Below are 27510 nucleotides of genomic sequence, written 5' to 3'. Positions count from 1 at the left end.
CGTGACTCATCTCTCGTATTCTCATCGCCAAATTACCCTGTTCTCCCTACTCACCGCATCCATGTTCAAAGCGCCGGTCCTTCCCACTGCTCACGACGCAGTCTAACAAGCCAAGACTGTTTATGCGGGAAAGAAATCTGCTTCTCACGCGAAAATCCCGTAAACTCTAGACCCTGCAGAAACCTACTCATTGTCAGCGCTGACCAGCCATGTTCGAAGGAACAAACTCACCTCGCATTGTCCACTCTCGGTTCAAGGCATATACTCATTGTTCGATAATCAGATGTCAGGCACCAATGCACCAATCCCGTCAGCCAGATTGGAACCCGTCCTCTTGCCCATTCTTCTCCAATGAACACGTGAAGGCCTCTATCCCAATCTGCCGCATCGCTGCCCAGGTGCTGGCCGAGGATGTCCTCTTTGACCCAGTAAATCTCAAAGTAGCCAAATGGTACGCCGTCCCATTGTCCAATTACAGGGAACGAGTTGGCTTGGTTTAGTGATTTGGTGAGGAATTGTTCATCATACTCGCCCCAGAAAGCACTCACTCGAGGCTTTTTCATCCACATTTCCAACAGGGCTGCGTCATTCATCGTAGAAAGATGAGATTGCTCAGGAGGTTTGGGTCCAACGGGTCCAAGGTAAGGTACTGGGTTGGGTGAAATGGAAGCAACTCGGAACGAAAGGTACTGGTTAACACTCGGGACAAATCTCGTATAGAAGACTTCGCCCATCCTAGGTGGCTTGGGTCTCATAGGGTGACGGATATTATTCGTAAAGATGTATTGAAGAGGAGCAGGCGGGTAGTAAGTCGGAAGATGAGAGCTCGAAAAGAAAGGTCCAATAGGGAAGCTTGGCGGGTTCACCATCGATGTTGGAGTTGGTCCACCAGGAAGATCATGATCTATTCGATTCAGAGATGAATGCGGTGAATGGCGCTGGAAAGTCTTTTGGAACGGCGATGGTGGTTCCATTGGTAAAGGTGAATTCGGGCGACTCCCAATAGGTGATCCGGGGACAGAATCGTAATTCGCTCCAGCTTTGTTAGGCTGCAAAGAGAAGAGAAAAAGCCGACCGGGGAGTTGCCAAAACATGCGTCTCGAGACAAACATGTCAGACCAATCCTCCCCATTATCATCTAAACTCGTTCCAACAGCACTGCTGCCCGAAGTTATAAGTCCCATGCGCTCAAGCTTGGGGATCAAATTCCGACCTCGGAGCACTCCATCGCGCTTGATGTTGATTCGCCATTCACCACGAGGTTTCGCAGCTTGGGGCGTCTTTGCCGCTGCTTGAGCAGGAACTTGCGGCGCTGGCTCGGGCTGGTGAAAGTACCAGTACAGTGTAATCCACAGCATCATGGCAATCTGTCTTGTGGGACTCGCAGCGGGTTTAAACTCGGAGCTCGAAGGGTTCGCGATGGACGAGATGAAGAGGTTATCGCCCTGCAGCGTCGGTTTAGCGAAAGAGTGAATCTGCCTCCTCGCTCTCCCATCCAGCGCAACACCGTTCTCTCTATTCTCAACATCCTGCTTCTCCGTATCATCATCAGATCCATCATCGCTCTCCGTGTTCAGCACAACAGTCCACCCCACAGGAAACGCATTATGATGCGTGTTCAACTCATGGCTCTTGAAGCCGAGACCTGCAAAGACGGGTGTGACAGTAAAGGTCTGCCCGTCTGGCAGGCGAATGACCTGGGGAGCCATAATCGCGCGCTTCTTCCTTTTTCGGGGCTTATCCGTCGACTAATCGGGGGGTGGGCGCTGTAGTGTTGCGCTTGCGGGGGATCGGCTGGAGGCGGGAGGGGGGAAGTTGACTTATGTTTAACTTGGTCCTAGGTCGGTGCTAAAGCTCCTGGAGAAGAGTTCCAGAAGACTGCCTCTTTTGGCTCACATGCTGACCTTTGAGGAGGCGATCGTGACAAACGCCGAGGCGATGGTTGGATGCTCTGATGGAGGTGGTGGAGAGATGTTATATAGGCGTGGTTGGAGGTGAGGGACAGTAAATATGGGCACTGTACCCTGCCTGAGCCCCAGGGTCTAACACAGTATTAATATGAAAATGCACTTATTCTTGTACGTCATGATAAGCCCATCTGTCACATCATACCCCGCCATGAACTGGAATGCTTGACTCTACCTATCTCGACAGCTTTAATCCCAATACGAGATTGTTATCTCTGAGGTTTTCGTTTATCGCGCTATCAGAATCTCCATGTTACAGATCATTTATGCAAGACATAAATCTAACATTAAATCAATTGTTTGTTGCCTATCGCTATGCGTACTCCATAATACATCCGAAATCGCAACCAGTTCAATTTACAGCGGTCTCACTCTGAAGGTGTCACCACACCCACCATCAATAATTGTCGCGTGTTCTAAGCCCCCAATGCTAAGCCATTCGCCATGATCTGATGTTTAGTGTACAAACTTTGCATCTACTCACTTCTAGATCTCGTCGTTTACTGCTTCTTCTTCTTGACCTCTTCGGTCGATCCGGATTCCTCGTCGTCGTCTTTGCCCTCAGTCATCTTGGTACCGTCTCGGCCCTTCTGCTCCTCCTCGAGAACCTTTCGTACCTGCTCACCTCCCAAATCCTTCTTCTCATCCCAATCAACATCGTACTCACTAGCCACAACCTTGATCTCTTTTCGAAGTTGATTAGCCTCGTGAACCAACTGCTCCCATCGATTCTGATCAAATCCTCGTTCTTGGTAAAGTGCAGCTTGTCGCTTTGACACCGTCACCTTCATGGCCGCCTTGTAGCTTAGATCGCGGCTGATGTAGAGGAACCAGAGATAAGCGCCCATGACAGTTGTCAGACCAGCGAGATACGTAACGGGCTCGACCAAATCCCAACCCCATTGTGTGTGGAAAGTGACATAGTAGACAACTCCCCACCATCCAGCCAATGCAGCAAAGCCACCTTGTGCCAGTCGATGAGCTCCTTTGTGCGCGAGTGCGTCGCATTCGTTCTTGACCTTTGACATTCCTTCAATGTCGCGTGACATGCGTCTTAAGTTCATGCGCATGTAGTAAGTTCGGTCTCTGAAACTGGGCACTGCCACTCGAAGTTCCTTGTCGAAGCCCTCAACATCAATAGCAAACTCTCGACCGCGAGCAGCATCTCGAATAAAGTCTCCGATCTCGGTGCTGCCACTCCATCGCACCCAGTTCGCCTCTTTACGGGAGGGACCTTCATGGCCAAGACCAGAGTATGACGCAACATTACCGCTGCTGTTCTTCTTGTCTTCCTTCTTTCCATGCTGTTCTTCCTGGTCGGCTTCGGCTCGGAAAACGATGTCGGGTAGCTTCTCGCGGCCCTTGTACTGGACTGGAGGTATTTCGGCTTGAATCAATCGCTCGAGGTAAGAGAGAGGTTGATGAGGATGCACGAGAAGAGCTAATGGCTCAACTGTTTCACCTTTGTCTTCGACGTCTTGTTGCACTGGTCTGTTGACGTGTTCTTGCTCGGGATGAAAAGGCATTGGTAGGATGAGCTTCAGTAGACGCGTTGGGGTTGTCAATAGACGTCCTGTGCGTGTCAGTATAGGCCTTGTGGATTGATCGTATCAAGCTCACCCTTCTTCATTTCCGTCTTGTCAGGTATGTCGGGATCCTTCTCAGCCTCCGAGTCCACTCTATGCCATGGTCGGTCATTCTCCAAGGTCTGAGCGCTGGCACCAGATGTGACCTTCTTCATATCCCTCTTGCGCGCCTTTTCGCTCAACTCTTCTTTCCGCGCTGTCTCCTCTTCCGACTCAACAGCAGCAGCCTCTTGGTTGAAACATCTTGTCGTTGTGAAAGCGCGTCTAAAAGCTGTTTGTTTCGTTTCGCATCTGTACAACGCTGGTAATTGATGGGAAGCAAATTGTGTATGTGGTCGTGATGCTCGTAAAGCAGGAGAAACTCCAAGCGCAGCGCGCCTCAAAGCGTGATTCATGACTGCACCTTTACGAAGTTAAGGTAGAGGTCGTGTGTCGAGGGAGCAGCAGATCAAGGTGCAAGTAAGCTTAAGCTTTCTGGCCAAGGCGGGAGGCACATGCACAGGGGGGACACAGAAATAAGGTCGTGTCATTCATTGACAGCCAAGATTTGCCTTGCTTGTTTTGGAATCCATTGCCCGGTGCGGTCACCACTATCTCATCGATCAATCGATCAGCTGTGGCTTGTGACGTCAGGACCTAAGCCAAGCTTTGTCTGTCCCTGGAAGCTTCATGCACTCGGGTTCTGATTGGTTGAGAACCCACTGCTCACCATTGACGCAGTATCACTGCCACAATTCTCAGCTCAGCCAAGAACACAGATATCAGAGACATGGCGCTGTATGAGACTTATGATGATTCGCTCCGGAGGTTAACTTCCTGGTTTCAAGCCTCTTATGCATTGCCACGTGCGCCTCCAAGTTACACAGAGCTTCTTGTCAAGGAGAACGCAAAAGGCAATGCAATAACGAAGAGGTGACAACAAGAAATGTAGAGGAAAGTTGAGCCATCATGAAAGTTTATTAGCAAGTTTGAATATCCTGTAGTTATCATATTGACCTGAGTGAACGGCAATAAATGGGTCATGACTTCAAACGCTGGATGCAGTTGTTTAGATATGGACCTTACCTATTACACCTAGTTACACTTCTAACGTTTGAATTATGTCAAACAACGTTCAAAAGCAAAAACAAAACATAAAGGGCAACCATTTTCACATCCTTTAACTTCAGTTCTCGTGCTGTATGACACTCAACACATAATGAATTGTTGCATCATGGTTGTGTTATTTTGCAGGTTCAAAATAGAGTGGCCTACCCTGTAGTCTCTGACTAACTCCAGTTTGAAGTCGAGTTAAACAGCATCATGGGTTTAGAGTCCAGTCTCAAGCGCCCATGCTATCACAGCCCAGTTTAGTAGGCACTATGCAAAAGTCCATAAAGCTTTCTTATTATATGTTTAGCCAACTATTTTGTCTTCGCTCATGATCAAGTTCAAATGCAATTGCCAAGGCTCTTGTTCTTATGTTGAGCCGCTACTCATCTGCAATCTCGCCTACTAAATTACCTTTCTCTATTACATACAGACAGACAATGTAACAATGGAAGTCAATTGATATCTAACTCTTTGTTTCTGGATTACCGTTCCAAAAGGTTATTCTTAATAGAGATATCCACTTCCACTGCGAAACGAACTATTCACTGGCAAGTTCGCTCAGACCACATTGGCTGATCCCCAAGAGCTCCCCTTGGTGTTGAGGGGCTTCAGGGGTCCAGAGGGGTTTGGACCCCGCACTAGACTGCTTGAGGTTACAATCCGACCAATTCTCTGAGCAACCCGTCCACGGCTCATTTCCCCATAGGTACAACAAGTCGGTGAAGTCAATTTTCCTTTTCGTCAAGCCCAAATCTTGCGTCTCTCGTATCAATTGAGCGTCTGATTTGTTTCGCTCCAACTTTTGTTTCAACATCCCCAAACCTTCCTCCATCAGCTTATACCCCGCTTCATAATGTCCGATACCAAGGTCTACCACGCCAGCACGACTGCGCCTGTCAACATCGCCGTTGTCAAGTAAACACTACACTTCCATCGCATCTTGAAGGCCTTCACTCATACGATACAGATACTGGGGAAAGCGCGATGCTAAGCTCAACCTCCCTACCAACAGCTCCCTCTCGGTAACCCTCTCGCAAGCCGATCTCCGAACCCTCACAACAGCCTCGTGCTCGAGCACCTTCACCGATGGCGACAGCCTCACTCTCAACGGAGAGTCCTCCGACATCTCTGGCGCCCGAACCCAAGCTTGCTTCCGCGAGCTTCGATCCCGCCGCGCAGCTCTCGAGGCCGCCGACTCTTCGCTCCCCAAGCTGTCTACATATCCCCTGAAGCTTGTCTCCGAGAACAACTTCCCCACTGCTGCTGGCCTTGCTTCCTCAGCTGCTGGTTTCGCTGCGCTCGTCCAGGCCATCGCTCTTCTGTATGAGCTTCCCGACTCACCTTCTGATCTTTCGCTCGTCGCTAGACAAGGTTCTGGATCTGCTTGCCGCAGTCTGTTCGGTGGATATGTCGCGTGGAGAATGGGCGAGAAGGAGGATGGAAGCGACTCCAAGGCCGACCTTGTCGCCCCCGCTTCACACTGGCCTGACATGCGAGCTCTGATCCTCGTTGTCAGCGCCGCCAAGAAGGGTGTCTCTTCCACCTCTGGCATGCAGCAGACCGTTGCTACATCTGGTCTCTTCAAGGAGAGAATAGCAAACGTTGTCCCCGCCAACATGACCGCTATGGAGGAGGCTATCAAGAACAAGGACTTTCCCAAGTTCGCCGAGGTCACCATGCGCGACTCCAACTCTTTCCACGCTACTTGCGCCGACACCTACCCTCCCATCTTCTACATGAACGACGTTTCCCGCGCCGCCATTCGTGCTGTTGAGTACATCAACGAGAAGGCCGGCAGGACCATTGCGGCTTACACTTTCGACGCTGGTCCCAACTGTGTTGTCTACTACGAGGAGAAGGACGCTGATACCGTTGTCGGTACTTTCTACCAAGCGCTCCAGGGTGTTTGCGGCTTCAAGGAGGGTGCTGCTAGCGCCAAGTCTAGCGTTGAGCTTGAGAGTGCTCTGGCTTCAACTTTGAAGGAGGGCGTGAGCAGAGTTATTTCCACTAGTGTTGGCGAGGGTCCTATCAAGACTGATGAGTTCCTTGTTGGAGAGGATGGTCAGGCTGTTCGACGATAGATGGGGATGCAAAAGATCTAGTGAAGTAAATAGCATGTTGGAATGATATATACAGATAAGTTTGAAGTTGAAACAAAATGAATTATAATATTTTACGTTCTGGAAGTGATCCCATTCATCATTATCTCTGCTGCCCATCATGATCATGAGGAAACGTCGTTGATCCTCCACATCGCCGTGTGGGGCCGTCCAAACTCACCTCCACGCCTTCAATCGGCTCCGGGGACTTTACGAGTCTCCACCAAAGATCAATGCCTGCCTACAAAAGAGACATCTTTGGGTTTTCTAAATCCTAGTCACGCCGCAGTTCTAAGGGCGCATTGTACCTGCTGGTCGCACTGACACGTCTTCGCCCTGCGGGGCACTGCTTGTGTCACTGCAACATGTGGCGTAACACCGCTGTGAGCTGCCTGTAGCTCACAGCCTCCAACTCTCATCCTTACAACCTCACAACACCATCGCGATGGATGGCCTAACGAACCTCCTGGGTCGGGGCGAACCTGTCGAGATCGTGGAGCTGGATAAATCGGGAAATGTCTCACGTACCTGGAATCACACCGTTGACAACCATGTACGTTGCTTTACTTTCGCCTTTGGAGTATGAGTATCATGGCTAACTAAGCTTCAGGTCGTTGCCAAGTCCAAACCTAGCATCCCACTCATTCCCTCTCTGCGTGAAGCTTTCATGCCAGTCGGGTACCCTCACTCTGTGTCATCCGACTACCTAAACTACCAATTCTTCGACTCCCTTCAAGCTTTCTTCTCAACCATCACTTCCCTCCTCGCCAACCGAGCTCTCCTCCAAGGTCTCGGCGTCGGAGATGCCAACTCGTCCGCCACATTCGCGATGTTGCTCACAGTCCTCAAGGACGCCATGTCTCGCATTGCCACTATTGTCTTTGCCCAACAATTCGGTCTTCGTATCGAACCCGATGCCAAGCGCTTCCGCTTCCTGGCCGATCTTTTCAACGACACTGCCTTCTTCCTGGAGCTGTACAGCCCGTACTTTGGGCCCTATGGAAAGATCCTTGCTTTGACTTCTGGAGAGACGTTGCGGGCGTTGTGTGGCGTGGCCGCTGGCGCCAGCAAAGCTGCTCTTAGTGTACACTTTGCAAAGCATGACAACCTCTCTGAACTCAATGCCAAAGAGGCCAGCCAAGAGACCGCCGTGGGCCTTATCGGCCTTCTTGTTGGAACTATCGTGGTCAAGTATGTCGAGGACCACCATAGCGTTCTATTCCTGATGACTATTCTCGTCTTTGCTCATCTCTGGATGAATTACCTTGGAGTTCGAGCTGTGTGCATGGACAACCTTAACCAGCAGCGTGCAACCATCCTGTTCGAAGAGTATCTCAAGACCGGAAACGTGCTCTCTCCCGAACAAGTCGCCCACCGTGAGAATATTCTTCTCTGGCGACCCGTCGTCCGAAACCAGCATGGACAGAAGATCGCACGCATCGAAATGGCCAAAAGCTACTGGAACGCCATGGGCGCCAAAGCTCCCGACAGCAACATTGTCATTATCGACGGGGCCCGGAACTCACTCTTTGTCTGGTATCACTCGAAGCGCAGCTACACACCCATCAAGATCATGCTGTGGCAGGACGCCAGTGCCGTCCACGCCATCAGTGCTTGGTTCATGGCCATGGAGATGGCCTGGCTTCTTGAGAAGAGCCAGGGCTACACTGACAAGCTGGATAAGATCTTCCGCGTAAAGGAAACCGTCGATGGCTACGAACAGAAGTACGACAAGCGTGAGCTCTGGGATGAGATGCTCGCTAAGGGATGGAACATCGAGTCGCAGGCCTTTGAGACAGGTGCGCCTGTTCGTCTGCTTGCGCAGCTGGAGGGGAAGAAGGATCAGTAGTTAGACTAGTGGTTCTCGGCGTCAAGGCGAAAGGGAATAATATCCTAAAACATGAAAATTGATTCAATGGAGATTTATGCTAGTCATCCAACCCTCTCTATGCTTTTTGCCCATGTTGTACATTTTCCAAACGCCCTCCGATGAATCACTCATACATCATACAGATTTTATACAGCAGTTCGTCCTTATGCTAGGAACGCCCATTTCTTGGCTCGCATCTTAACGCCCTCCCATGTATTCAACTTCGGCCGCACATCAAGATAGAAGCTAGGTCCGCCTTTTCCGTCTGGTCGTCCGGCGTAAAAGTCGATAACGTAGTCAACCCTCGTACCGCACCGGTCGATGACCCAATCGTGTCGGTCGAACGGCGCCGTGTAGCCGAGTATAGTATTGAAGCGGGCGGTGGGAGTCATACGATCCATCTTGTTGGCAAAAGATTCGAGCTTGGGGCCACCACATCTAACACAATTAGTTTCCCTCCTACCAATGGAGATGATGTAGCCTTACTTGGTGCCCTTGAGATACGGCGCTTCCCACTCCTTGATCTCTTTCCAAGCTCTTTCATTAACGGCATTGTGGATGGGCACAACGGTCTTCATGTCTGCTACCCTCGCATCGTAACCCTTTCGCTTCATTGCATCGAAGAACATCTTCTCCGAAGGATAGACCCAGTTGCCGGAGGGATCTATACCTGTTTCCATTTCGTGATTCGCAGGCTTTACAGGTTCTTTCCCATGATCTACTGGACACGCCGCAGGTCCGCTAAAGGTTCGTGGAATCGTGGATACAACGCGGTCGGTGTCAAGAGCGTCGTTGGAAGGAATTTGCGTAGGCGGCGGTGTAGGTTTGCTCGAGGGCCATGGGAGATATGACGAGAATGTTTGAGACCATGACTTGGACTGTGCTTGCGCTGTGTGGTCGACTGGACATCCAGCTGCTTTTGCTTTTGCGGCTTCGGCTTCACGGGCTTGAGCGAGCCATGCTTCGCGGGATTTGTGATCGACGGGACAGGCGTCTTTGTCTGCCATGACGAGGATGATACGCGGTGTTATCGTTGGGAAGGGTTGGGTTTCGAGAGGTTCAGTTGCAAGGATTCAGAAAATGGCGTAATTGATCATGGATGGATCGGATCGTAAATGCGCCGGAACGGATTGGTTTGGAGGCTTGCAAAGAAAAATAAAATGGGCCAGCTCCGTGTTTTTCCCGCAAGCCGCACGGGCAGGGAGGTCCGGGCCGGAGGCTAACCTACATCGCCGACTTCACTCCACCAATGAATGGCCTGTATTAAAGTATCCCAGTTTAGTTGAGATTTCTTCAAGTTATGATGACTTTTCAGACTTTAGGCCTCACTTGTATCATATTATCCAAGTTTAGGAGAGGTTTCTTGAAGTTATGATGACTCTTCGAAATTTAGGCCTCACTTACTCAAACTTTACCAGAACAAATATGGATTCTATTATCTCACTACTCTCTTGCTCGGAATACACTCAGTGACTTAGTCGCGATCGAAACGCCCTCGAACTCCTGGAGCATTTTTCCACGTCATAACCCGGATAACAAGCGGGGGCAAATCTCTGCCCGTTCGCGACGCAATAGAAGCCTGCTTCATCTTTGAGTAGACCCATTCCACGCCCGTTGCGTACTTTTTGACGATTGCTCCGGGCACTTCGTAGTAGATTCTCTGTCGCGCATTGAATGTCTTGGGAGGGACCTGATTTTCAGTTTGTATGTAATCCCTATAGTAGTTCGTCGTAACGCCGGTGACCCTCCTTGGCTTGATGATGATATCTTGGGGCTTGACGATGATGTACAGAACTCGAAGTCGGGGAAATCGTCGTAGAAGATCCGTCGGATGTTCAAAAGGACATCCAGGGTCGATGGCTTGTAGGGGTAGATACTGATTTATGCGGCGTACAGTACCAGTTTCCCAAAAAGCGCCTATAAACTTGATTGAGGGGAATGTTCCCTGCGCGGTGGAGTCGTGAAGTCTGCAGATGATTAAAAGGTCGTTAGAGGCATCAATTGTCTCTCTCCTTTTTCCTGCCCACGTGTCGGGTTTGACATTGAAGTGCATATCGGTGAAGTTACCGATCTTATTGAAATCCATGTAATCGAAAGACTTGGATTTGCTAGCCTGCCACTGCCTTTTCATCTCCCTCGTTCTTGCTTCTGAGAGGTCACAGGTTTCCATCAATGTTGTATATGTTCCCAGCGGGTTCGGAGGTATGTTGAGGCCTTCGTTCGAAGTGACTTTAAGTCGCAGTGGCTTATCTATGACGGGGTATGCCAGGAACTCAGCGAAGTGGGCGGTTGGCTCGTTCAAGTGACTGCGCGCGGGGATTTCCTAGATCATCTCCTGTAACTCTGAAGGGAGCTTGGGGAACACCGTGAAAGACATGATGAACCAATCGTTTGTATGATGATTGTGATGATGATGATGATGATAATGTGGATGATGTGTGATGTGTGATGTGTGATGTGGGTGTGGATGTGTACAACTTGAGATGGGGAGGAAAGAAAACTCAGGATCCTGACCCTAGATGACAAAAAGACTTAGGTAATTTAGCATAAGCTTAGTATAGATACCTTTGTTGGGTTCAGGATGACCTTTGCTGAGTTTAATTTGACATCCTGGACATGGCAAGTGCTACGTACCTCTATTACCACCTAAGGAAGGCACCGTGCCTTACAATCGCCAAAGTTTAGGTGAAGTTTATAAGAATAACCATAAATCTTAGGGTTGCTTTGAAAGATTTGATGAGTGAGGCCTAAACTTAGAAAAGCCATTTTATCTTGGTACAAGATGTCAAGTTAGGTACAACACCATGGACGGTTAAACTACTATACCAAAAAGTAGCAGTGTATTACTTATTATTATAACACTTATTTAGCACTGTGGCAGTCAACAGGCTGTTAGGGAAACCCCAAAGCATCCAATGTGATAGAACGCAGCTTCCCCCTCACTTCATTTCATTGGACTACGAAGCATCTTGCCCCCCCTGAGTATAGCACGTGTAGGAGAAGTCAGTATTGTGTCTGGATATAGATACCTGCTCAGACATTACGATCTCGGGATATCATGAATGGTTTTATTCTAGCTGGAAAGTCCTGGTGATAGCTACGTGTAAATATGCAAATGAATCCATACGATGTGGTTTCTACTGGTATGTGAAGACCAATGACTCCCTTAGTTGCAACTCATTCTGCAAGGCATACCCCGAGATCAAGCCGTATTGCCCACCTCACGGTAACTCTTATACTTCCTCATATGCCAATCAATGCTCTTCCACCGCTCGCCCTTCTCATCCTCAAACTCAACGTCCATTCTCGGCCTCATAAAGTACGCGCATGAGAACCTATTCTCAATCGTCTCACCCGGGTACGGAGCAACGCGGTGCACTACAGACCGGAATTTTCTCCCCGAGAGGAAGCGGAGCGAGTCGCCTACGTTGACGACTGCGCAGCCGTCGCGAGGCTCCACGGAGCGCCACTCCTGTGTGTCCTGGTTGAACGTCTGCAGACCGCGATCGCCGCAGAAAAGGATGGTCAGGCTGCCGACGTCGGTGTGGGCGCTGAGGCCGGCGTTGGGACCTTCGGTTGAGAGGGAGGGGTATCGCTGGACGGTCATGCACGAGGTTGACGGGTCCGTGGGGAGATGTTTGGGCGCGAGTGGTGAGCTTGTGTTGCGCCTTGCGTCGTGACTGATCTGGTCCAGGGCATCGAGCAGTCCTAGACCAATCTCATGGAGCTTGTCCATGACGCTGACCAGAAGGGTAGCTTCATCTTGCGGTACATGTGGTAGGGAGAGGGTATGCCCGTCTACGATGGGGTTGCATATGCCATCTCGGGGAAACTGGTAGGATAGCGTTATGTTATTCACAGTTCACCGATGAGTGAACTCGTTGGAAAACTTACGGTGTATCCTTCCACGCCATGCTTCTTCCCATCTCCAGCAAGGCCCGCGTTCCTCCCGAAAGGCGTGTAACTACACTCAAGAAGTCAGAACGAACACAACAATGCCGCAGAGTTGAGGATGAACTCACCCATTGAGCTTCCAGGGGCCGATTGTGTCGACGTCATACTTCATCTTCGTATCCTCGTCCAGCTGGAAGAAATTGTTCACGGCCTTATATACCAATGGTATCTCTTTGGTGACTGGTGTAGGCTCTTTGTTAGCACTCTGGAGATCCAGGTACAAGAACCCGTCCTTTTCACATGCTCTTCGGAGAGCGGACAACTCATTGGCGTTTCCTTGCTTGATCCTTATATACGAGATGGTTGTAAAGTCAGCGGACTCGGGTGAAGGGACCTCAGTTGTGTTGGTGATCGTGGCTGTGGTTGACATATTGGCCGGCTTAGATGGTGAGTATACTTCTTGAGGCAAGGGGTCGAGAACCGGCATCATAGGATTCCAGAGACTGTGAGCCTCTGATATATCATGATACTAAACGGCTGGAATGCCGTTAAGATTCCCGAATATGTCCATGTCCCGTAAGCGAAGAATCAATCGCCTTTGACACAAGTATTGGACGCCACCCATATTGTGCTTTGAGTACGCATGCAGTGTCACTCATGCAGGGTTCGCCAACCAGCATCATCATTGGTGTAAGTCGGTATAAGTCAACATTCTGCGGGGTCATTGGTATCCATTTCGTGCAAGTCACTCCTGTAAAAGATCGATTCTGACACTACATCGCATGAGCTTATCATAGGTTGACATCGGTATAGGGATCGCCTACTGGGCCCTGGCCGTGGGAGTCTTTTGAGTCCGCACCCAGTTCCAATCCTTCGTCTATGCTATTGCGGCACAGATCACAATGAGCATCCCAGGCCTCCCCGTAGAGGGATCGCCGCAATCTTACTGGCAGCATGAAGCCCAGAAGCAACAAATACCTCCAAACACTGAACCTCTCCCAAGCTCATGCGATGTGGCTATTGTGGGCGGCGGTTATGCAGGCATTGCTACGGCATACCACATACTGAAGACGGCATCTCCGCCACCAAGTGTGTTCCTCCTGGAGGCAAAGGACCCGTGTTCTGGAGCTACAGGACGGAATGGAGGACACCTGCGCCCTGACTACCTGATGGGAGCTGCGAGAAACTCCAAGAGGTACGGTGCCTCTGCGGCGGCCGAGATTGTGCAATTCGAAGCCCGTCATCTCGACGTGATGAGGGCTCTCATCGAGGCGGAAGCTATTGACTGCGACTTTGCGGAGACAGAGAGTCTCGCTGTTCTCACAACCACTGGACAAGTCACCATGGTGCGTGAGGCATATGAGGACTTAAGGCAAGCGTCGCCTTTCAGTGATACCCTGCTAGAGGTGGTAGAGTTCTACGAGGGTGATGATGCACCTGAGCGTACAGGATTGCGAGGTGCAAAAGGCTATTTCTCCACGCCTGCAGCTCGGGTATCGCCCTACAAGCTTCTCACGGCTCTTTTGGCGCGGTGTGTTGAAATGGGGCTCTCACTAAAGACCCATACTACGGTGGCATCAGTTGAGCATGCTGAATCAGACGGTCATGCCCTCAAAATGCGCTTGGGAGAAACTATGACAGCTAAAAAAGTCGTCATTGCCACCAACGCCTATACCTCAGCACTTCTCCCCGAGTACGCGAGTTGTATCGTGCCCTGCAAGGGACTTGTATGCCACATCACAAGTCCTAAGGACAAGCCACTGCCGAAACTCCTCGCCGCAAGTTATGCTATAATGGAACAGGACCCCATCTCTAAGAAGACCGGATACAACTATATGGTACAACTGGAGGATCATAGCATAATCGTCGGTGGCGCTCACCACAAGTACGATGAGAATGACCCAGAGAGCTGGTACAACAATGTCGACGACACGCAACTCATTGAGCCGGCGCGACGGTACTTTGCAGATGACTACATGCAGCGGACGTTTGTTGGATGGGAGGAGTCAGGCGCGCGTGTTGACCGTGTTTGGACAGGGATAATGGGGTATAGTACTGATTCGCTTCCTCACGTAGGCGAGGTTCCCGGTAGAGATGGTGTATTCGTAATTGCTGGGTTCCACGGACATGGTATGCCTCTTATCTTCTCAGCCGCGGAGGGCATTGTGGCCATGACTCAGGGGCTGGCGTACGAGAAGACCGGAATGCCATCTTTGTTCAAGACATCTAGGGATAGGCTGGAGTCAGAGAGGAATGACATCCTTGCTGGAAGGGGCATACGGTTGACGAAGGAGTAGACCTTGAATACTGTATGTTTATATATATAAGGACACTATACAAACTAGACTATGTACGTATGAGACAGCACTTCAAAAAATGCGTATCTTCCTGGTACTCTTGACCACCTGCCAAGTCCCGAGACTCCAGACCTAACTAAAATTTGTCTTCAGTCCTTTCGAAAGCCTGCTCAAAGTCCGCAATTATATCCCTTGCATCTTCTATCCCAAGCGATAACCTCACAAGGTCTTCGTCCACCCCCATAGACAGGTTCTCCTCCTTGGTGAAGTGCTTATGCGTTGTTGACCAGTGATGCCCAACCAGTGTCTTAGAGTCGCCAACATTCGTTGTGTTGATGATCATCTCAAAAGAGTCGATCAGCGAGATAGCCTCCGCCGCACCGCCTTTGAGCCCGAACGTGATGACAGTGCCAAAGCCCCGCTGGAAATATTTGAGGGCAAGTTGGTGGTGAGGGTGATCTTGGAAGCCTAGATAGCGCACCCAGGCAACTCGAGGATGGGCTTGCAGCCAGAGGGCTAAGGTCTCGGCGTTTTTGGACTGACGCTCGCAGCGAACCGAGAGTGTTTCTACCCCTGAACACAGTGAGTCAGACCAGAGCTCGTCTTCATGAGAAGATACAGTTTTGATTCTTACCAATGAAAAGCTGTTGAGCTGCAAATGGACCAAGGCATGGTCCGGTATCACGCATGTATTCAGTCTTGAGATACTGCATATACGCCCTATCACCAGCAGCGGCATACCAATCGTCCTGCTCACCCTGCAGCCCCGGAAGCTGCCCATAGAGACCTGGAAAGCGAATCTTGTTGGTCTGCCAATCCGAACGCCCAGTCTCAATAACGAGACCGCCGAGAGTAGTGCCATGGCCTCCTATCCACTTGGTGGCGGAGTGGATGAGGATGTCGGCGCCCCATTTAGCAGGTTGACAGAAATAACCAGCTGCGGTGAGTGTTGCGTCAACCACAAGGGGGATCTTGACATGTTCTGAATGTGCGATTGCCGCGAGAGCTTCAAAGTCGGGGACGGAGAACATGGGGTTTCCGAGAGACTCGGCAAAGATGAATTTGGTTCTGTCGTCAATAAGTGATTTGACATGCTCAAGATCGTTCACATCACAGAAACGTGATTCGATACCGCTATGAGCTCAATTTAGTCCCCAGGCTTCCCAACACACAAAAGACTTACAGCTGGGCTTGAGCCTTGCGGAACTGACGATAAGTTCCACTATGAATGCTTGTAGACACGATGACATTATCTCCCCTTCCTGCTAGCGATGCAATGACGCCCAAGACTGCCGCACTGCCTGATGAGAAAGTGAGGGCGTCTCTGCCATCCTCGAGGGCGGCAATGCGTTTCTCAAGTCCATCGTGAGTCGGCTGCGTACCTGTATTAGAAACAGTCGTACGTACCATTAGGAGACAGACTCACATTAGATACCCGGGTATACAAATGGTTTTGGGAGCTTGATATGTCACCGAGGGCTACGTTCAGAGCTGCTGAAGAGCCGAATTTGAACGAGGCGGTGTTATAAATGGGAAGCGTGCAGTGGCCATACTTTGGGTCTTCTTCCAGCCCTGCATGGATCTGGATGGTGTCGAATCTCCATTTTGGCTTGTTCTTGACAATCCCATTAGTTGAGGCCCGCGATGGCCTTTTCTCCGAGGTCCCGTTGGCGTGTCCATTTGTGTTATGTTCTTTCATGCTGGGCTGTAGAGTGACAGATCTGGCGTGTGCGGTCTTGGAAATTGAATAATATCAAGATAGGGAGACTGTATAGGGCGAAGAGAACTAAGGAGCCAAACTGCTGGGAATTTGGCTAGATAGCCACCCATGTGAGGGAGCGGCCTGCACCAGCACGTCCACTTTGGTGCCATTGCCTCTGACTCTGCAGAGTCATAGGCGGATCTTGACCCTTTCAAGTCTTTCCTTATGTAAGTATTACATGCATAAGCTAATCTTCATGGGTAAGGTAATCAGGATACAAGTTATGTATTACGTGGATTGGGTGGCATTGCCTTTGTATCATTTAAGAAGCATGAGAGTATGAGGATGAGCATTGGATATTGGATAGTAACATTGCTCTGGCATTCTTTTAGTATCTACGAGATATGTGTATCCCAGTCATCGTCTTTCGAAAACACCAAGGTTGACTGAGCAACTCCTGTATGAATATAAAACACTTGTGACTGCTGAAATACATGAGACCCCTCACCATATGGCGATACATCTAACTTCAATACTCCAACGAGCAGATCCGTAAGCAGCATCGCCAAGATCAGGACTCGCATGAGGCGCGCCCCCAATATCACCAGACACCAAACCTCCCCCAAGAGCAGCACTGTCGAAAAACTTGAGCACAATGACCTCGTCTGGCTTTTGCTCCGGGAGATAGTACCACTGCGGACTCTCCAATCCACTCGCCGTCAACCCCAAGTTCTCGTATGCTCTTGCATCCGCTTCACTGATAACCACAGATTCCAGCTCTCGCAGAAAGTCACCACCCATAGAAGGCGCAGCTAACATTCGAGACTCATACCCTAGAAATCCTAAAGCCCCGTCCTTGGGGAAAGACCATCGAGGCGCCATTGCTAACGGATCCCGCGTAACTGTTCGCATGGGCCGCCAGATACTGTAGGCTGCGTAACGCGGTCCCAGCTTGCCGCCCGCGTTGTACTTTGCATCGATGATATCGTTGCTCGCCTTGTCTTGAGCGTCAAGCTTAGCTGAGGCGCAAATGTTGTCCTCGGCGTCGATGATTCCGGCTTCAAGCGCGGCTTTGCGAATGTCTGGCCTCCAGCGGCGGATGGAGCGCCGAGCACCAACAGGCGTATAGTCTACATGTGCTCCTCTCGCAGGCCTCGAGTTGTCAAAAGATGCAAGATGAGTTGGCCGAGTTTCATCTGATGCTTTGTAAGCATCAGGCACGCTCTTCTGGTCTTTGCTATTGACGACCACCGAGCTACCGGTTCCATTCGCAGGTTTCTTAACCGGCGCATCACCTCTTCGAACGATGCTGTTTGTGATGAATACTTGGCTCGCCCCTGTCAATTTGAGGACAGACTCTTTCACTTCAGGGAAATAAGTCTCCTCTAAAGTCTGCAAGTCATCGTAATCTCCGGCCTGCACCTCGTCATCGACTTTGGCCCATTTTGGGTCAAACTTAATAGCAGTGAAGCCATAATCCTTCAAGATCTCTGCAGAATGCGACCAAGACCAGTCTGCGCCGTTGGGAAAAGCTACTGCGCGCAGATCATGTAGAGCGTATGGCACAGGAATCTGCTTTATGTTGGGGTTGTTCGTGTAGCCCCTGTTCCAAGCTTCTTCCGAGGTATGTCGCACGCCATCATCGACCTGATACTTGATAGTCGCGATTGGTGGCGGCTGATCTGTCTGAGAGGGTTGTTTGGCCTTGGACGCATAACTAGACATGAAGATGAATACGAAAGTCGATACCTTAGATAGATGTCTGTAGGGGCTGTTGGTGATTTCCGACAGCTCGAAAAGGGGAGGCATCTACACTCATAACACTGGCTCATGATATACACACCAGGTCAGAGCCATACTGACCATGCCTCAGGGTGTCAAGAGACCTGATAGGTACCCTAGGTCAAGCGGTATCTATCATCCAGGTACAGCACTTTGCCGGTCTAGTGCTTTTGCCACACCACTTCCAAGTGTCAAGTTTAGTTTGTTGCCATCCTCCTGCCGTGCAGCTGTGTAAGAATTGTAGTGATGTGCCGCCCGTGTTAACCCCCCGAGCCACATGCAAACGCTCCAAGGATTATCTATCACGCAATGGTGCTAGTTAGCAAGGTGGCTGATTGCAGGGCTGTTGGCTCAAATCAGATAGCTATGCTCTAACTAGGTAGATGGCCATCACTACTCATTTCAGTTAGTAGGATCAACACATCCTCCGGTATCTGTTTTCCCCGACAAATAGTCCATGGCTAACTCACTGACACAAGTGACAGGCGAGGCGCGCAGTCATAATCTGCTCTTGCGCCCGCTGTTCTGACCATGCATCGACGGCTGCAACGACATCAACAAAAGGTCCTGACGCAGGCAGCCTTCCCATTCGTCTTTGACATGCTTTGTTTCCAGGACAAAATTTGATCATTGGCTGGACCATGATTTATATCCAGTACCATTCATTGTTCACCGTCAATTGATACAGTACAACCGGACGTAAGCTTACAAACTATTTAAGCTTACTCTCAATCTTACACTACGGACGGTACTGGGAAGCCAAGCCGGGACCTAAGATGCTGTCGGGCTCCGGAGAATAATATTGATTGACTAGGCCCCTATTGAGATCAGCCAGATCGATACAGTTAGGATCAGATCACAGTCCAAGGTAGTTATGCCCGTTAATTCCCATTAATGACCTCTTATCAGTGGAGTTCGTATACATACGAGGTGCGCCGGCATCTTGTTGTTTTGGGATATGGGTGATTGCCAGAAGGAATCTGTCTAGTCTGTATATGTGTACGGCACGGCCGACAAACGCGATTATGATACCTCAATGATCTCATGAGCCACTCCAGTTGCCTGTTTTGGTAGGTATATGATATTATGCGCATGCAAGAAACATACCCTTAAGGCTGTAGCCAACTTCTCGCCACGCCACGAACCCTGCTGCTCTACTTTGCTGACGCCTGGAGGGAGTGTCCGGGGTCCAAAATGCGCAAAACTTCCTCCGTCGACACGTTCAGAGTCGTAGTTTGCGCGTTCCTGATCGCCAAGGATTATGCCGTGGAGCCGTAGTATACGCCATCACCATTGTTTATTAGTATGGACCGCCACTCTTAAGGCTGGGTGGGAGGTTTCTAACCAGTCTGGAGGTTTTGGAAGTCGGATTTCTACTGTGCCTGCGTGCATCAAAGACAAGCTCTATGTCGCTGGCAGGGTCAATACCTCTTGGTTCTCAATTGAAATGGAAGAGCTTGAAGCCTGCGTCCTCTTCCCATCGCCGAAGCAGCAGGAAACGCAGCGTCTCCGCGAACGCAACAGAATTGCCAAGAGGGCATCGAGTATGTTACTACGATCTTAGTGCAACTACCTTCTCTTCTCGGTGCTCACAAGCCTTAGGAGCGCGCCAACGGCAGCGTGAGCAGCACAACGACACTACTGCAGACGTCGCAGTACAGCCAACGCCAACTGCAGAAGCAACTTCGCAGGACTTGGCGGTGCCATTGCACCCGCCACAACACCCTGGTTCTGGCTCTGGCTCTGGTTCTGGCTCTGACTCCGCTTGTGTACGGGCCGAAGCGTCGGAAGACCTTGGCGTCTGGGCACTAGACGGCCCCCTAGACGACCCTACCGCCCTGCCCTGGCCCTCTTCTCTTGATGAGGACTGGCCTGGTTTTAGTGGTTCACTAGTGGATACGCTTAGCCCTCGTCAGCTCTCAGTCTCAGTCTCAGTCCCGGGAATATCCAACCCAGAGCCGCGAGCACCGCCTACGTCTTCGAGTTCACTCACCTCCGACTCCAACGATTCCAACAGCAGACCATCTAGATTACTACACATCGCCGCTCGCAATGGAACAACCGGCATTCTGCTCTCGCTGATCAAGGCCGGCGCAGATGTGAACTCGCGCGACTGCTCCGGCACAACTCCCCTCCATATCGCTGTACGCTTTCGACGTGCAAGTGCTCTCGAGCTGCTAGTGAATCACGGAGCAAATATCAATGCCCGAGACTCGGCCAACATGACGGCCCTCGAAGTAGCTGTGAGGGCTCAAGACGAAGAGCTTGTCAACATTCTCCTCTCTGGTGGAGCTGAGCTTCATTGATTAATTGATTGGCTAGAACAATCACTATTTGAGACAGATAATTCTTTTTAGTATCGGGGCTGGCAGCATAACTAGATATGGGCGTATAGCAATAAACGAGCAATGCCTTTTTTGATCTTGATGGTATGCGACTTGTGCTCTTGAGCGTCTGATCTTCCTTCGCTATTGAGGACCATCTTGTCTTTGCGGTGATGGAGCATGATTGGTTACGCCGTATCATAGACACAAATGCTCACAGGGACGATCAAGATTGTTCGTCCTGTAAAGTTTGTAGGAGGTGTGGCTTAGGGGCCCCAAGCAGAGGACGCAGCACGCCGCTTCTACCATTCCGGCGTCCGCGGCAAGAGGTTACCTCCCGTTGCTCAGGTTTCTTGTGTGATGTTGAAAAAGAAGCGATCGTAACGTCATGTAGTCGCATCTCGGTCATTGTTCACTCCTGATGTGTATCAGTAAAGTGTCTCGGTCTCCTGGATTGATAATGTACATTGATACAAGCGTCTAGCCACCCAAGACACGCGTCGCTAACTCGTCAAAGATTTCTTGCTTTATTTGCTTCACGAAGTATTCGTCTTTTCCATTCTCGACCCAAGACAATCTACGCTCCAGTGACTCAATGTCGTCTCGAATTTCTATTATTGCAACCTCCTCTGTATCCTTCTCGCTTCTTTGCGCGGTTTGTAGTGATGCGACCTCTGCCTCAAGATCCTCCTGCCTCTTCTTCATACGCTCTACTTCTTCACGGAGCTGAGCGTTCTCAGCTCTCAGCTCTATGACCACCTGTGACTGGTCTGTAGACTGGGTAGTCTCAGCTTGTGACTCGTCAGGCTTTGGCTTCTGGTCTCGGAGCTTAGCATTCTCAGCTGTTAGCTCCCCAACCTTGTTGTGAAACAAGGACTCTAGCTTCTGTAGCTTATCCCAGACTTGGCTGATACTATCGGGTCCTTGAGGACTGTCCTGTCGAGGTCGTTTGCGTTGGTATGAGGGAGCGCTCGGCGGTTGTGAGTGTGGGCTCGTCGCCTTCTCATATGATGGAGGTTTGGGTGCAGCGAGGTTTGTAGCTTTTGCTCCGCTGCCACTGAACATGCGCGAAATATCATACTCGGGGCCAGAAAAGGGTTCGAGATGACCTTTGGTTACTGTGTCGCTGATGGAATTGAGTTGGTCGAGGGATAATAGAGAATCTTGGATATATATTCGTAGAGCAATGGCATGGGATAGCTCGTAGAGAGAGTCCAGAACCTTGCCAGACCGTGGTCGGGAGGCTGATACTGGCTCTTTGACGTAGCTGGGGACGAGCACGGCGATAGAGTTGCTCAGTTCAAACTCGAGACATGTGGCAGAGTCAAACCTCTGGTTTTTTATAGAATCCAAAGTGTCAATGTTTGTGGAGAAGCGGAAACATGTGATGAATAAAGGGCTAATTCGCAAGAAAACCGCCGCACTACTCGGCTTGTCTTTAAATTTGACAGGAACAACTATCTCGAAATGGGCGCGATGTTTGTCGTGGGTCGAATCGGTGTGTATCGTAAATCGTATTGGGACATTGTCTGGATCTGGAGTGGCTAAGGAACGCGTCGCGCCCTCCCATTCCCACTCGACGACGGCCGGTGTCTGTTCAATATCGATACATGATGGAGTCGCCATAGTTCGTGCAGTGAATCACATACCGCTGACTGAAATACTAAATGGTCAGTATCACAAAAATCGGCACTTACCTACAAATCCCCAAACTCGACAACGCACACCAAAGAGAAGCCGGCTTCGCTGCCAGGCTACCTGTGACCTCCAGATGAAACTGCTAGGTCGCCCCAAACTCCAGATGAACTGCGAGATATGAGCAGGTCCCTTCTACAAGCCCCGGTTATTCCACAGAGCGAGGCAGAATGCGCTTGCTGGGTGGGTATAATCCGGAATTTTATAACGGCTGTAGCGCGATTCACGGGCTTCTCTCGGTGAGCATTGTTGAGAAAGGGTTCGGTCGGGTCGAGGCGACGTGAGGCAAAGGAAAAATGAGAGAAAGTCTGCTGGGGGATGTGCGTGAAAATTAGAAGGGTTGAAAGAAATAGAAGGTTTCGGGAGCGGAGTTAAATCTGGCGACGGTTGAGAGGGAGAGAGAGATTGAACGATGATGGTAGTGAGCGTGAATTGTGGACTATGAACAGGAGAGGCTCGGCTTCGGCAATACAGTTAGTCCGACAACGTCAAGGCAGCCAGAGTGGGGCGGATCAATCGGCCGCAGTTGTTGAAAGTCGCTAGCTACCTTATTATGTGCAAGGATCGAATATATAATATATATATATACACTTATAAAGAGTTTCAAAAGTCTCCTCATCTAAATAAGTTGAGCGAATGTTGAAGTTCATGGCAGCTCTCTTTTGGGCACACCGTCACTCACAACACCAACTCGATCTCAGATGCTTACTACGCTTCCTCCCCGACTACCAGACTTTCTCTCTCTACCTCTCACAGAACACGACTTCTCAGCGTAATTACATGACTCTATCCATGGCCATACTTGTCCCTCACAAAGGCCTCGTAAACCTCCGGGAATTCCTGAGCCAGCTGGAATGCGTGCTCGCGACTATGCGGAGTATGAAACACCATACACATAGTCCACAGCCAGTCACCCTCCTTGCCACCCAATCTCGTCGCAGGCTCTATGTACACATGGTGTCGTGCCACATGCTTCGTTAAGTCGGGATGAGTCTTGGCCAGTTCCAATATAGGACTATAACTGCTATCCACCGCCTGATGTGCAAGCTGATCCGCTGGATGATCGGGGAACAGGGGCTTGATACGCTCCAAGCTGACAGGCACGATGCAGTTGATGAGCCACGTGTGGTCGGTGACCTCTTGATGGAGAAATGGAGCTGAAAACGCTTCGTATCGAGTCCAATCACTAACGGCGCAGAGAACACCCAACATCCACAAGTCGATACCGCGCGCGATGACGCTCGAGGCTGAGCTCATTGGCCCCGGCATCCTGGCATTGACCTCATGAAGATATACCGGAGTGTCCCCGGAACTTCTGGCTTTCGATATAGGCTCCAGGTCCGGAATCGTTGCGCCTTTCGTGAAAGTGTATTCCATGGACGAGTTGCAAATTCTCGCCTCACAGTGAAACACGCCAGTATCGAAGCCCATTTTACGAATTGCCGAGACCACCTCGTCGGTGATGGCCCGCTGTTCGTTCTCAGGGAGTCTCGAGGGCACAGCCGCTTGCGACTCTGTGAAGAGCTTTCCTGTCGGATCCTCCGCAAGGTCTGCGGAGCAAGGAAAGTCGTCTACAATCTCAGTGTACAGAACCCGGTCCCTGAAGAGGACAACATTACAATCCACTTCAGGCCCGTCGATGTATGGCTCGACCACAACACTGAGATCGGGGAGCTCTTGGCTGACGATGAGAGATTTCTCGACGGCATCACGCAGTTGTGCGGCGTTGTTTGCCCGGTAGACTCCCCAGCTGCTTAATCCAGCGACTGGTTTGCATACAACAGGGAAGTTGACGGATTTAGTAGACTGCAGTCTAAATTCTAGCTCTTTGAGGCTCTGCACCGTGAAGAAGTCTTTCTCATCGGGATCGAGCATCTGGCGCGTGCGATACTTGTTTGTTGAAACCGAGAAAGCCTCTGGTTCTGGTGTATAGAGTCCCAAATCTCTCGCTGCCATAGCCGTTGACACCATGAACGGATCCCACGGTCCCCAGAGGCCGTCTATTGAATCTGGGTATGCCTTGATTGCATCGGCGATTCTTCTCCAGAAACCATCGTCTGTCGTCAAGTCCATACTGATGTAGCCATCTATCAGATACTCATGCGGTGGCTTGTCATCCTTGGACCATGCGCCGGAACTCATAACTACCACTTCGATACCGAGCGCCTTTGCCTTCGCCCATGACGCTCTCTTGGCCGCTATGCGACTCCATATCAGGAAGCATATGCGCCGCTTGCGGATGGGCTCTGGCGAGATGAAAGGAAAGCAAAGCCTTCGTGTGAGTTCAAACTCAAGTTTGTCGATAGCCTCATTGCATAGTTCCAGAGGGGATAGGATAGCACCGATCGACACGTCTAAAGCCTTGAATACGCCATCAATGGTACTGGTGGAGTCCGAAGGAGCTGCTATTTCCTGAAGTGGCGAGAGAAGTGTCTTGGTCGAAGAAACAAGGGCACAGTCTGCCACCCGAAACGCCCAAGGGTCGGCATGCCCTACGAAGCCACTCACTCTAGGAACCTGGAACACGCACAGGGCTTCTTGCGCGATGCATTCCTGGAGAAGCGCAGCGATGGCTGAATCTTGATTCTTTCTGAGCTGAGAAGCCTCCGACTGAGAATCATTGTGTGAGATCCATACCCCGGGACCGAGGGAGGTTTCCAGTGGTTCTGAGTTGCGAACTTTGGGCGCAATGTACAAATTGTGGAATTGCTGAGCCTCGTTTCCATTTTGCTGTACATATCGCCACTCACACTCGAGTGAGACTGACAGAAACCTGTTAGCATGGATGTCTGTGCTCTGATCACATAAACTGACCTTGGTTATCTGGCAAGTTCAGCCAGATGTAGAGCCGTGTTTGTTCGGCCATTGCGGAAATCGTACGTAAGTGAGAAGCGTGTGCTTGGATATCAAGACTCAGATAGTTGTTCCCGGGGACCTTATGTTTGAAGTCCACCCTGCGTCGCAAGCACACATCACGTTTCACTGCACAATAAGTTACTAGGTAATGGTACCATAGAGGCTCTGTCCGTGCAGGGCATTCTGACGCTGCATGGTCATGCTGCACGTTGACTTGTGCACAACCAACAACAGCACAAACAGCACTAGTCAAGAGGGCTTCTGGGGGTAGTCAGCCTCTGACCGACCTGACGTTGCGTTTATGGTTGTTTCTTTACGAATAACCATTCCGTGAGCATTCTGGCGACGAAAGCCTAAATTCGTCACCGTAAGGCACGTTATACAGGAGTCAATGCAGCAACCGTGCTCTCCAGTAACCGTAGCAGTAGGTTTAAGGACTTATAGTTTTGCCAAATATGTATGCTTGCAGCAGGGCGAGGCACTCTTAGTTCTCTAGTATATTGTTGTTCAAAAGAATACGGCTATTTGACATGTCTTCTGCTTTCGTGCTTCCTAATTTTGTGACCACTATTAGAATGAATGATTTTCGTATAATACAAAACAGATCAATTAAGTTCTGAGTGGCACTGCTTCAAATGCTTGTTGGAAATCGGCAATGAGATCGTCCACCTTTTCAATGCCAAGTGACAACCGGAAGAGGTCCTCATACACACCCATTGCCTCATTCTGCTCAACCGAACATCCCTTGTGCGTCGTTGACCAATGATGACCTACCGTAGTCTTTGCATCTCCGACATTAGGCGTGTTCGAGATAATCTCAAACGAATCAACAACATCAAATGCCATGTCCACTGTCCCTTTGAACCCAAAAGTCATAACAGTTCCAAATCCCTTCAGGTACTTCAAGGCGAGCTGGTGATACGGGTGGTCTTCAAAGCCCAGGTACTTGACCCAAGCGATGCGCGGGTGGTTGCGCAGCCAAGACGATATGAACAGAGCGTTGCGGTGCTGGCGCTCACAGCGAAGCGAAAGGGTCTCGACGCCGATGAAGAGCTGCTGGGCGGCCTGTGCACCGAGACAAGCTCCTGTATCGCGCATGAACTCCCATCTTAGAAAGCTCATGTATGCTTCGTTGCCAAACTGGTCGTAGAGGCTAGTATCGGTGCCCTCACGGCCTCGCTTTGCGTGAAGATGAGGATAGCGAGCTGCACCGGACTGCCACTCGGAAACACCTGTCTCTATGACAACTCCCCCTAATGTCGTTCCATGACCCCCGATCCATTTAGTAGCTGAGTGGATGATAATGTCGACACCAAATCTGGCTGGCTGGCAGAAGAAGCCAGCAGCTGAAAATGTAGCATCCACGATTAGAGGAATCTTTGCACGTCGGGTAATGGCTGAAAGACCCTCCAAGTCTGCTACTGCGAACTTGGGGTTACTGATGGTCTCAGTGAAGACGAATTTGGTCCTCTCATCAATCGCCGATTCAACCTTTTCTAGGTCATTTGTATCCATGATGCGACATTCTAGACCCATGGCAGGGAGGATGACTTCGAATTGATGATACGTTCCACCATGAACAGAACCGCTCACAACAGCATTATCGCCAACAGTCACCAAGGACTGCGCGACTGTCAAGATTGCAGCGGCACCGCTTGCGAAGCTAAGAGCGTCTTTCCCGAGTTCCAGAGCCGCCATGCGCTTTTCGAAACCGACATTACTAGGCTTCACATCCGTCAGTCGCCATTTTACTGGAGCAGATGACCTGGAGTTACTCACGTTGGAAAGTCGGCTGTACATGTAGAACTGACTCCTCGGACCATCTGCAAAGCTGTAGGCATCTTCGATGCTCTTTGATGACTTGAAGCGGAATGATGCCGAGTTGTAGATTGGCAGGGAGCATTGTCCATGGGCGGTCTCGTTCTCAAGACCAGAATGGACTTGAAGAGTATCGAAATGCCATTTGCGTGTATTCTTGGACACTGCTTTGGAAACAGCTGCCCCGTTGGAATTGTGTTCGCCATTCCTGGTACTGTGGCTGCTTGTATGCGCTCTTGCAGCCTCATCTAAGGTACTCGAGGGGCTCATGTTGATATTCTTTTTACCGATGTTGGTTTGGCCGAAATCCGCAGTTACATAAACGCAGACAGGCAACTTGCAGCAGTATCAGAGCCATAAATCCACCAGTTTATTCATAGGTTCTAACTATGCAGGATGAGACGTTGATGTGGCGAATGACCCTGCAGATTCGGATGTGTATCTGGTATTATGGTGTGTACGATGGCAAGCTTCCTGAAAGCGACCTACGGAGGGTCAAAAGACCTTGCAGGGTCCCCGGACGATATG

General features: G+C 50.3%; 14 protein-coding genes across 14 annotated transcripts; 4 read left to right on the top strand and 10 right to left on the bottom strand.

The window, feature by feature from the left end:
- Positions 1-65: 65 nt before the first annotated feature.
- FPRO_07560 (uncharacterized protein) lies at positions 66-1709 on the bottom strand (the record flags this gene model as incomplete). Its single annotated transcript, XM_031234369.1, has 2 exons — positions 66-183; positions 232-1709. 2 exons carry the CDS (start codon positions 1707-1709, stop codon positions 66-68), a joined length of 1596 nt encoding a protein of 531 aa, XP_031084114.1.
- A 758-nt stretch (positions 1710-2467) lies between these two features.
- FPRO_07561 (uncharacterized protein) lies at positions 2468-3948 on the bottom strand (the record flags this gene model as incomplete). Its single annotated transcript, XM_031234368.1, has 2 exons — positions 2468-3540; positions 3588-3948. 2 exons carry the CDS (start codon positions 3946-3948, stop codon positions 2468-2470), a joined length of 1434 nt encoding a protein of 477 aa, XP_031084113.1.
- Positions 3949-5498: 1550 nt separating this feature from the next.
- FPRO_07562 (putative MVD1-mevalonate pyrophosphate decarboxylase) lies at positions 5499-6726 on the top strand (the record flags this gene model as incomplete). The annotated part of the gene is made up of 2 exons (XM_031234367.1): positions 5499-5560; positions 5613-6726. 2 exons carry the CDS (start codon positions 5499-5501, stop codon positions 6724-6726), a joined length of 1176 nt encoding a protein of 391 aa, XP_031084112.1.
- Positions 6727-7189: 463 nt separating this feature from the next.
- Positions 7190-8593, top strand: FPRO_07563 (uncharacterized protein; the record flags this gene model as incomplete). Its single annotated transcript, XM_031234366.1, has 2 exons — positions 7190-7297; positions 7355-8593. The coding sequence occupies 2 exons, from the start codon at positions 7190-7192 to the stop codon at positions 8591-8593; spliced, it is 1347 nt and encodes a 448-aa protein (XP_031084111.1).
- A 185-nt stretch (positions 8594-8778) lies between these two features.
- On the bottom strand, positions 8779-9621 carry FPRO_07564 (uncharacterized protein; the record flags this gene model as incomplete). Its single annotated transcript, XM_031234365.1, has 2 exons — positions 8779-9052; positions 9101-9621. The coding sequence occupies 2 exons, from the start codon at positions 9619-9621 to the stop codon at positions 8779-8781; spliced, it is 795 nt and encodes a 264-aa protein (XP_031084110.1).
- Positions 9622-10088: 467 nt separating this feature from the next.
- FPRO_07565 (uncharacterized protein) lies at positions 10089-10667 on the bottom strand (the record flags this gene model as incomplete). Its single annotated transcript, XM_031234364.1, has 1 exon — positions 10089-10667. The coding sequence occupies one exon, from the start codon at positions 10665-10667 to the stop codon at positions 10089-10091; it is 579 nt and encodes a 192-aa protein (XP_031084109.1).
- Positions 10668-11816: 1149 nt separating this feature from the next.
- Positions 11817-12938, bottom strand: FPRO_07566 (uncharacterized protein; the record flags this gene model as incomplete). The annotated part of the gene is made up of 3 exons (XM_031234363.1): positions 11817-12446; positions 12509-12578; positions 12637-12938. 3 exons carry the CDS (start codon positions 12936-12938, stop codon positions 11817-11819), a joined length of 1002 nt encoding a protein of 333 aa, XP_031084108.1.
- Positions 12939-13410: 472 nt separating this feature from the next.
- FPRO_07567 (uncharacterized protein) lies at positions 13411-14805 on the top strand (the record flags this gene model as incomplete). Its single annotated transcript, XM_031234362.1, has 1 exon — positions 13411-14805. One exon carries the CDS (start codon positions 13411-13413, stop codon positions 14803-14805), a length of 1395 nt encoding a protein of 464 aa, XP_031084107.1.
- Positions 14806-14941: 136 nt separating this feature from the next.
- On the bottom strand, positions 14942-16504 carry FPRO_07568 (putative O-acetylhomoserine (thiol)-lyase; the record flags this gene model as incomplete). The annotated part of the gene is made up of 4 exons (XM_031234361.1): positions 14942-15378; positions 15440-15939; positions 15989-16179; positions 16232-16504. The coding sequence occupies 4 exons, from the start codon at positions 16502-16504 to the stop codon at positions 14942-14944; spliced, it is 1401 nt and encodes a 466-aa protein (XP_031084106.1).
- A 507-nt stretch (positions 16505-17011) lies between these two features.
- Positions 17012-18232, bottom strand: FPRO_07569 (uncharacterized protein; the record flags this gene model as incomplete). Its single annotated transcript, XM_031234359.1, has 1 exon — positions 17012-18232. One exon carries the CDS (start codon positions 18230-18232, stop codon positions 17012-17014), a length of 1221 nt encoding a protein of 406 aa, XP_031084105.1.
- A 1504-nt stretch (positions 18233-19736) lies between these two features.
- FPRO_07570 (uncharacterized protein) lies at positions 19737-20595 on the top strand (the record flags this gene model as incomplete). Its single annotated transcript, XM_031234358.1, has 2 exons — positions 19737-19833; positions 19892-20595. 2 exons carry the CDS (start codon positions 19737-19739, stop codon positions 20593-20595), a joined length of 801 nt encoding a protein of 266 aa, XP_031084104.1.
- A 498-nt stretch (positions 20596-21093) lies between these two features.
- Positions 21094-22239, bottom strand: FPRO_07571 (uncharacterized protein; the record flags this gene model as incomplete). The annotated part of the gene is made up of 1 exon (XM_031234357.1): positions 21094-22239. One exon carries the CDS (start codon positions 22237-22239, stop codon positions 21094-21096), a length of 1146 nt encoding a protein of 381 aa, XP_031084103.1.
- An 855-nt stretch (positions 22240-23094) lies between these two features.
- On the bottom strand, positions 23095-25174 carry FPRO_07572 (uncharacterized protein; the record flags this gene model as incomplete). The annotated part of the gene is made up of 2 exons (XM_031234356.1): positions 23095-25070; positions 25123-25174. 2 exons carry the CDS (start codon positions 25172-25174, stop codon positions 23095-23097), a joined length of 2028 nt encoding a protein of 675 aa, XP_031084102.1.
- A 599-nt stretch (positions 25175-25773) lies between these two features.
- FPRO_07573 (putative O-acetylhomoserine (thiol)-lyase) lies at positions 25774-27252 on the bottom strand (the record flags this gene model as incomplete). The annotated part of the gene is made up of 2 exons (XM_031234355.1): positions 25774-26889; positions 26944-27252. The coding sequence occupies 2 exons, from the start codon at positions 27250-27252 to the stop codon at positions 25774-25776; spliced, it is 1425 nt and encodes a 474-aa protein (XP_031084101.1).
- Positions 27253-27510: the final 258 nt, after the last annotated feature.

The sequence above is a fragment of the Fusarium proliferatum genome, assembly GCF_900067095.1.
Source record: "Fusarium proliferatum ET1 genome assembly, contig: FPRO_scaffold007, whole genome shotgun sequence".
NCBI classification, from domain to species: domain Eukaryota; kingdom Fungi; phylum Ascomycota; class Sordariomycetes; order Hypocreales; family Nectriaceae; genus Fusarium; species Fusarium proliferatum.
Note: the sequence above shows the minus strand (reverse complement) of the source record. Positions and strands in the feature narration are given on the sequence as shown.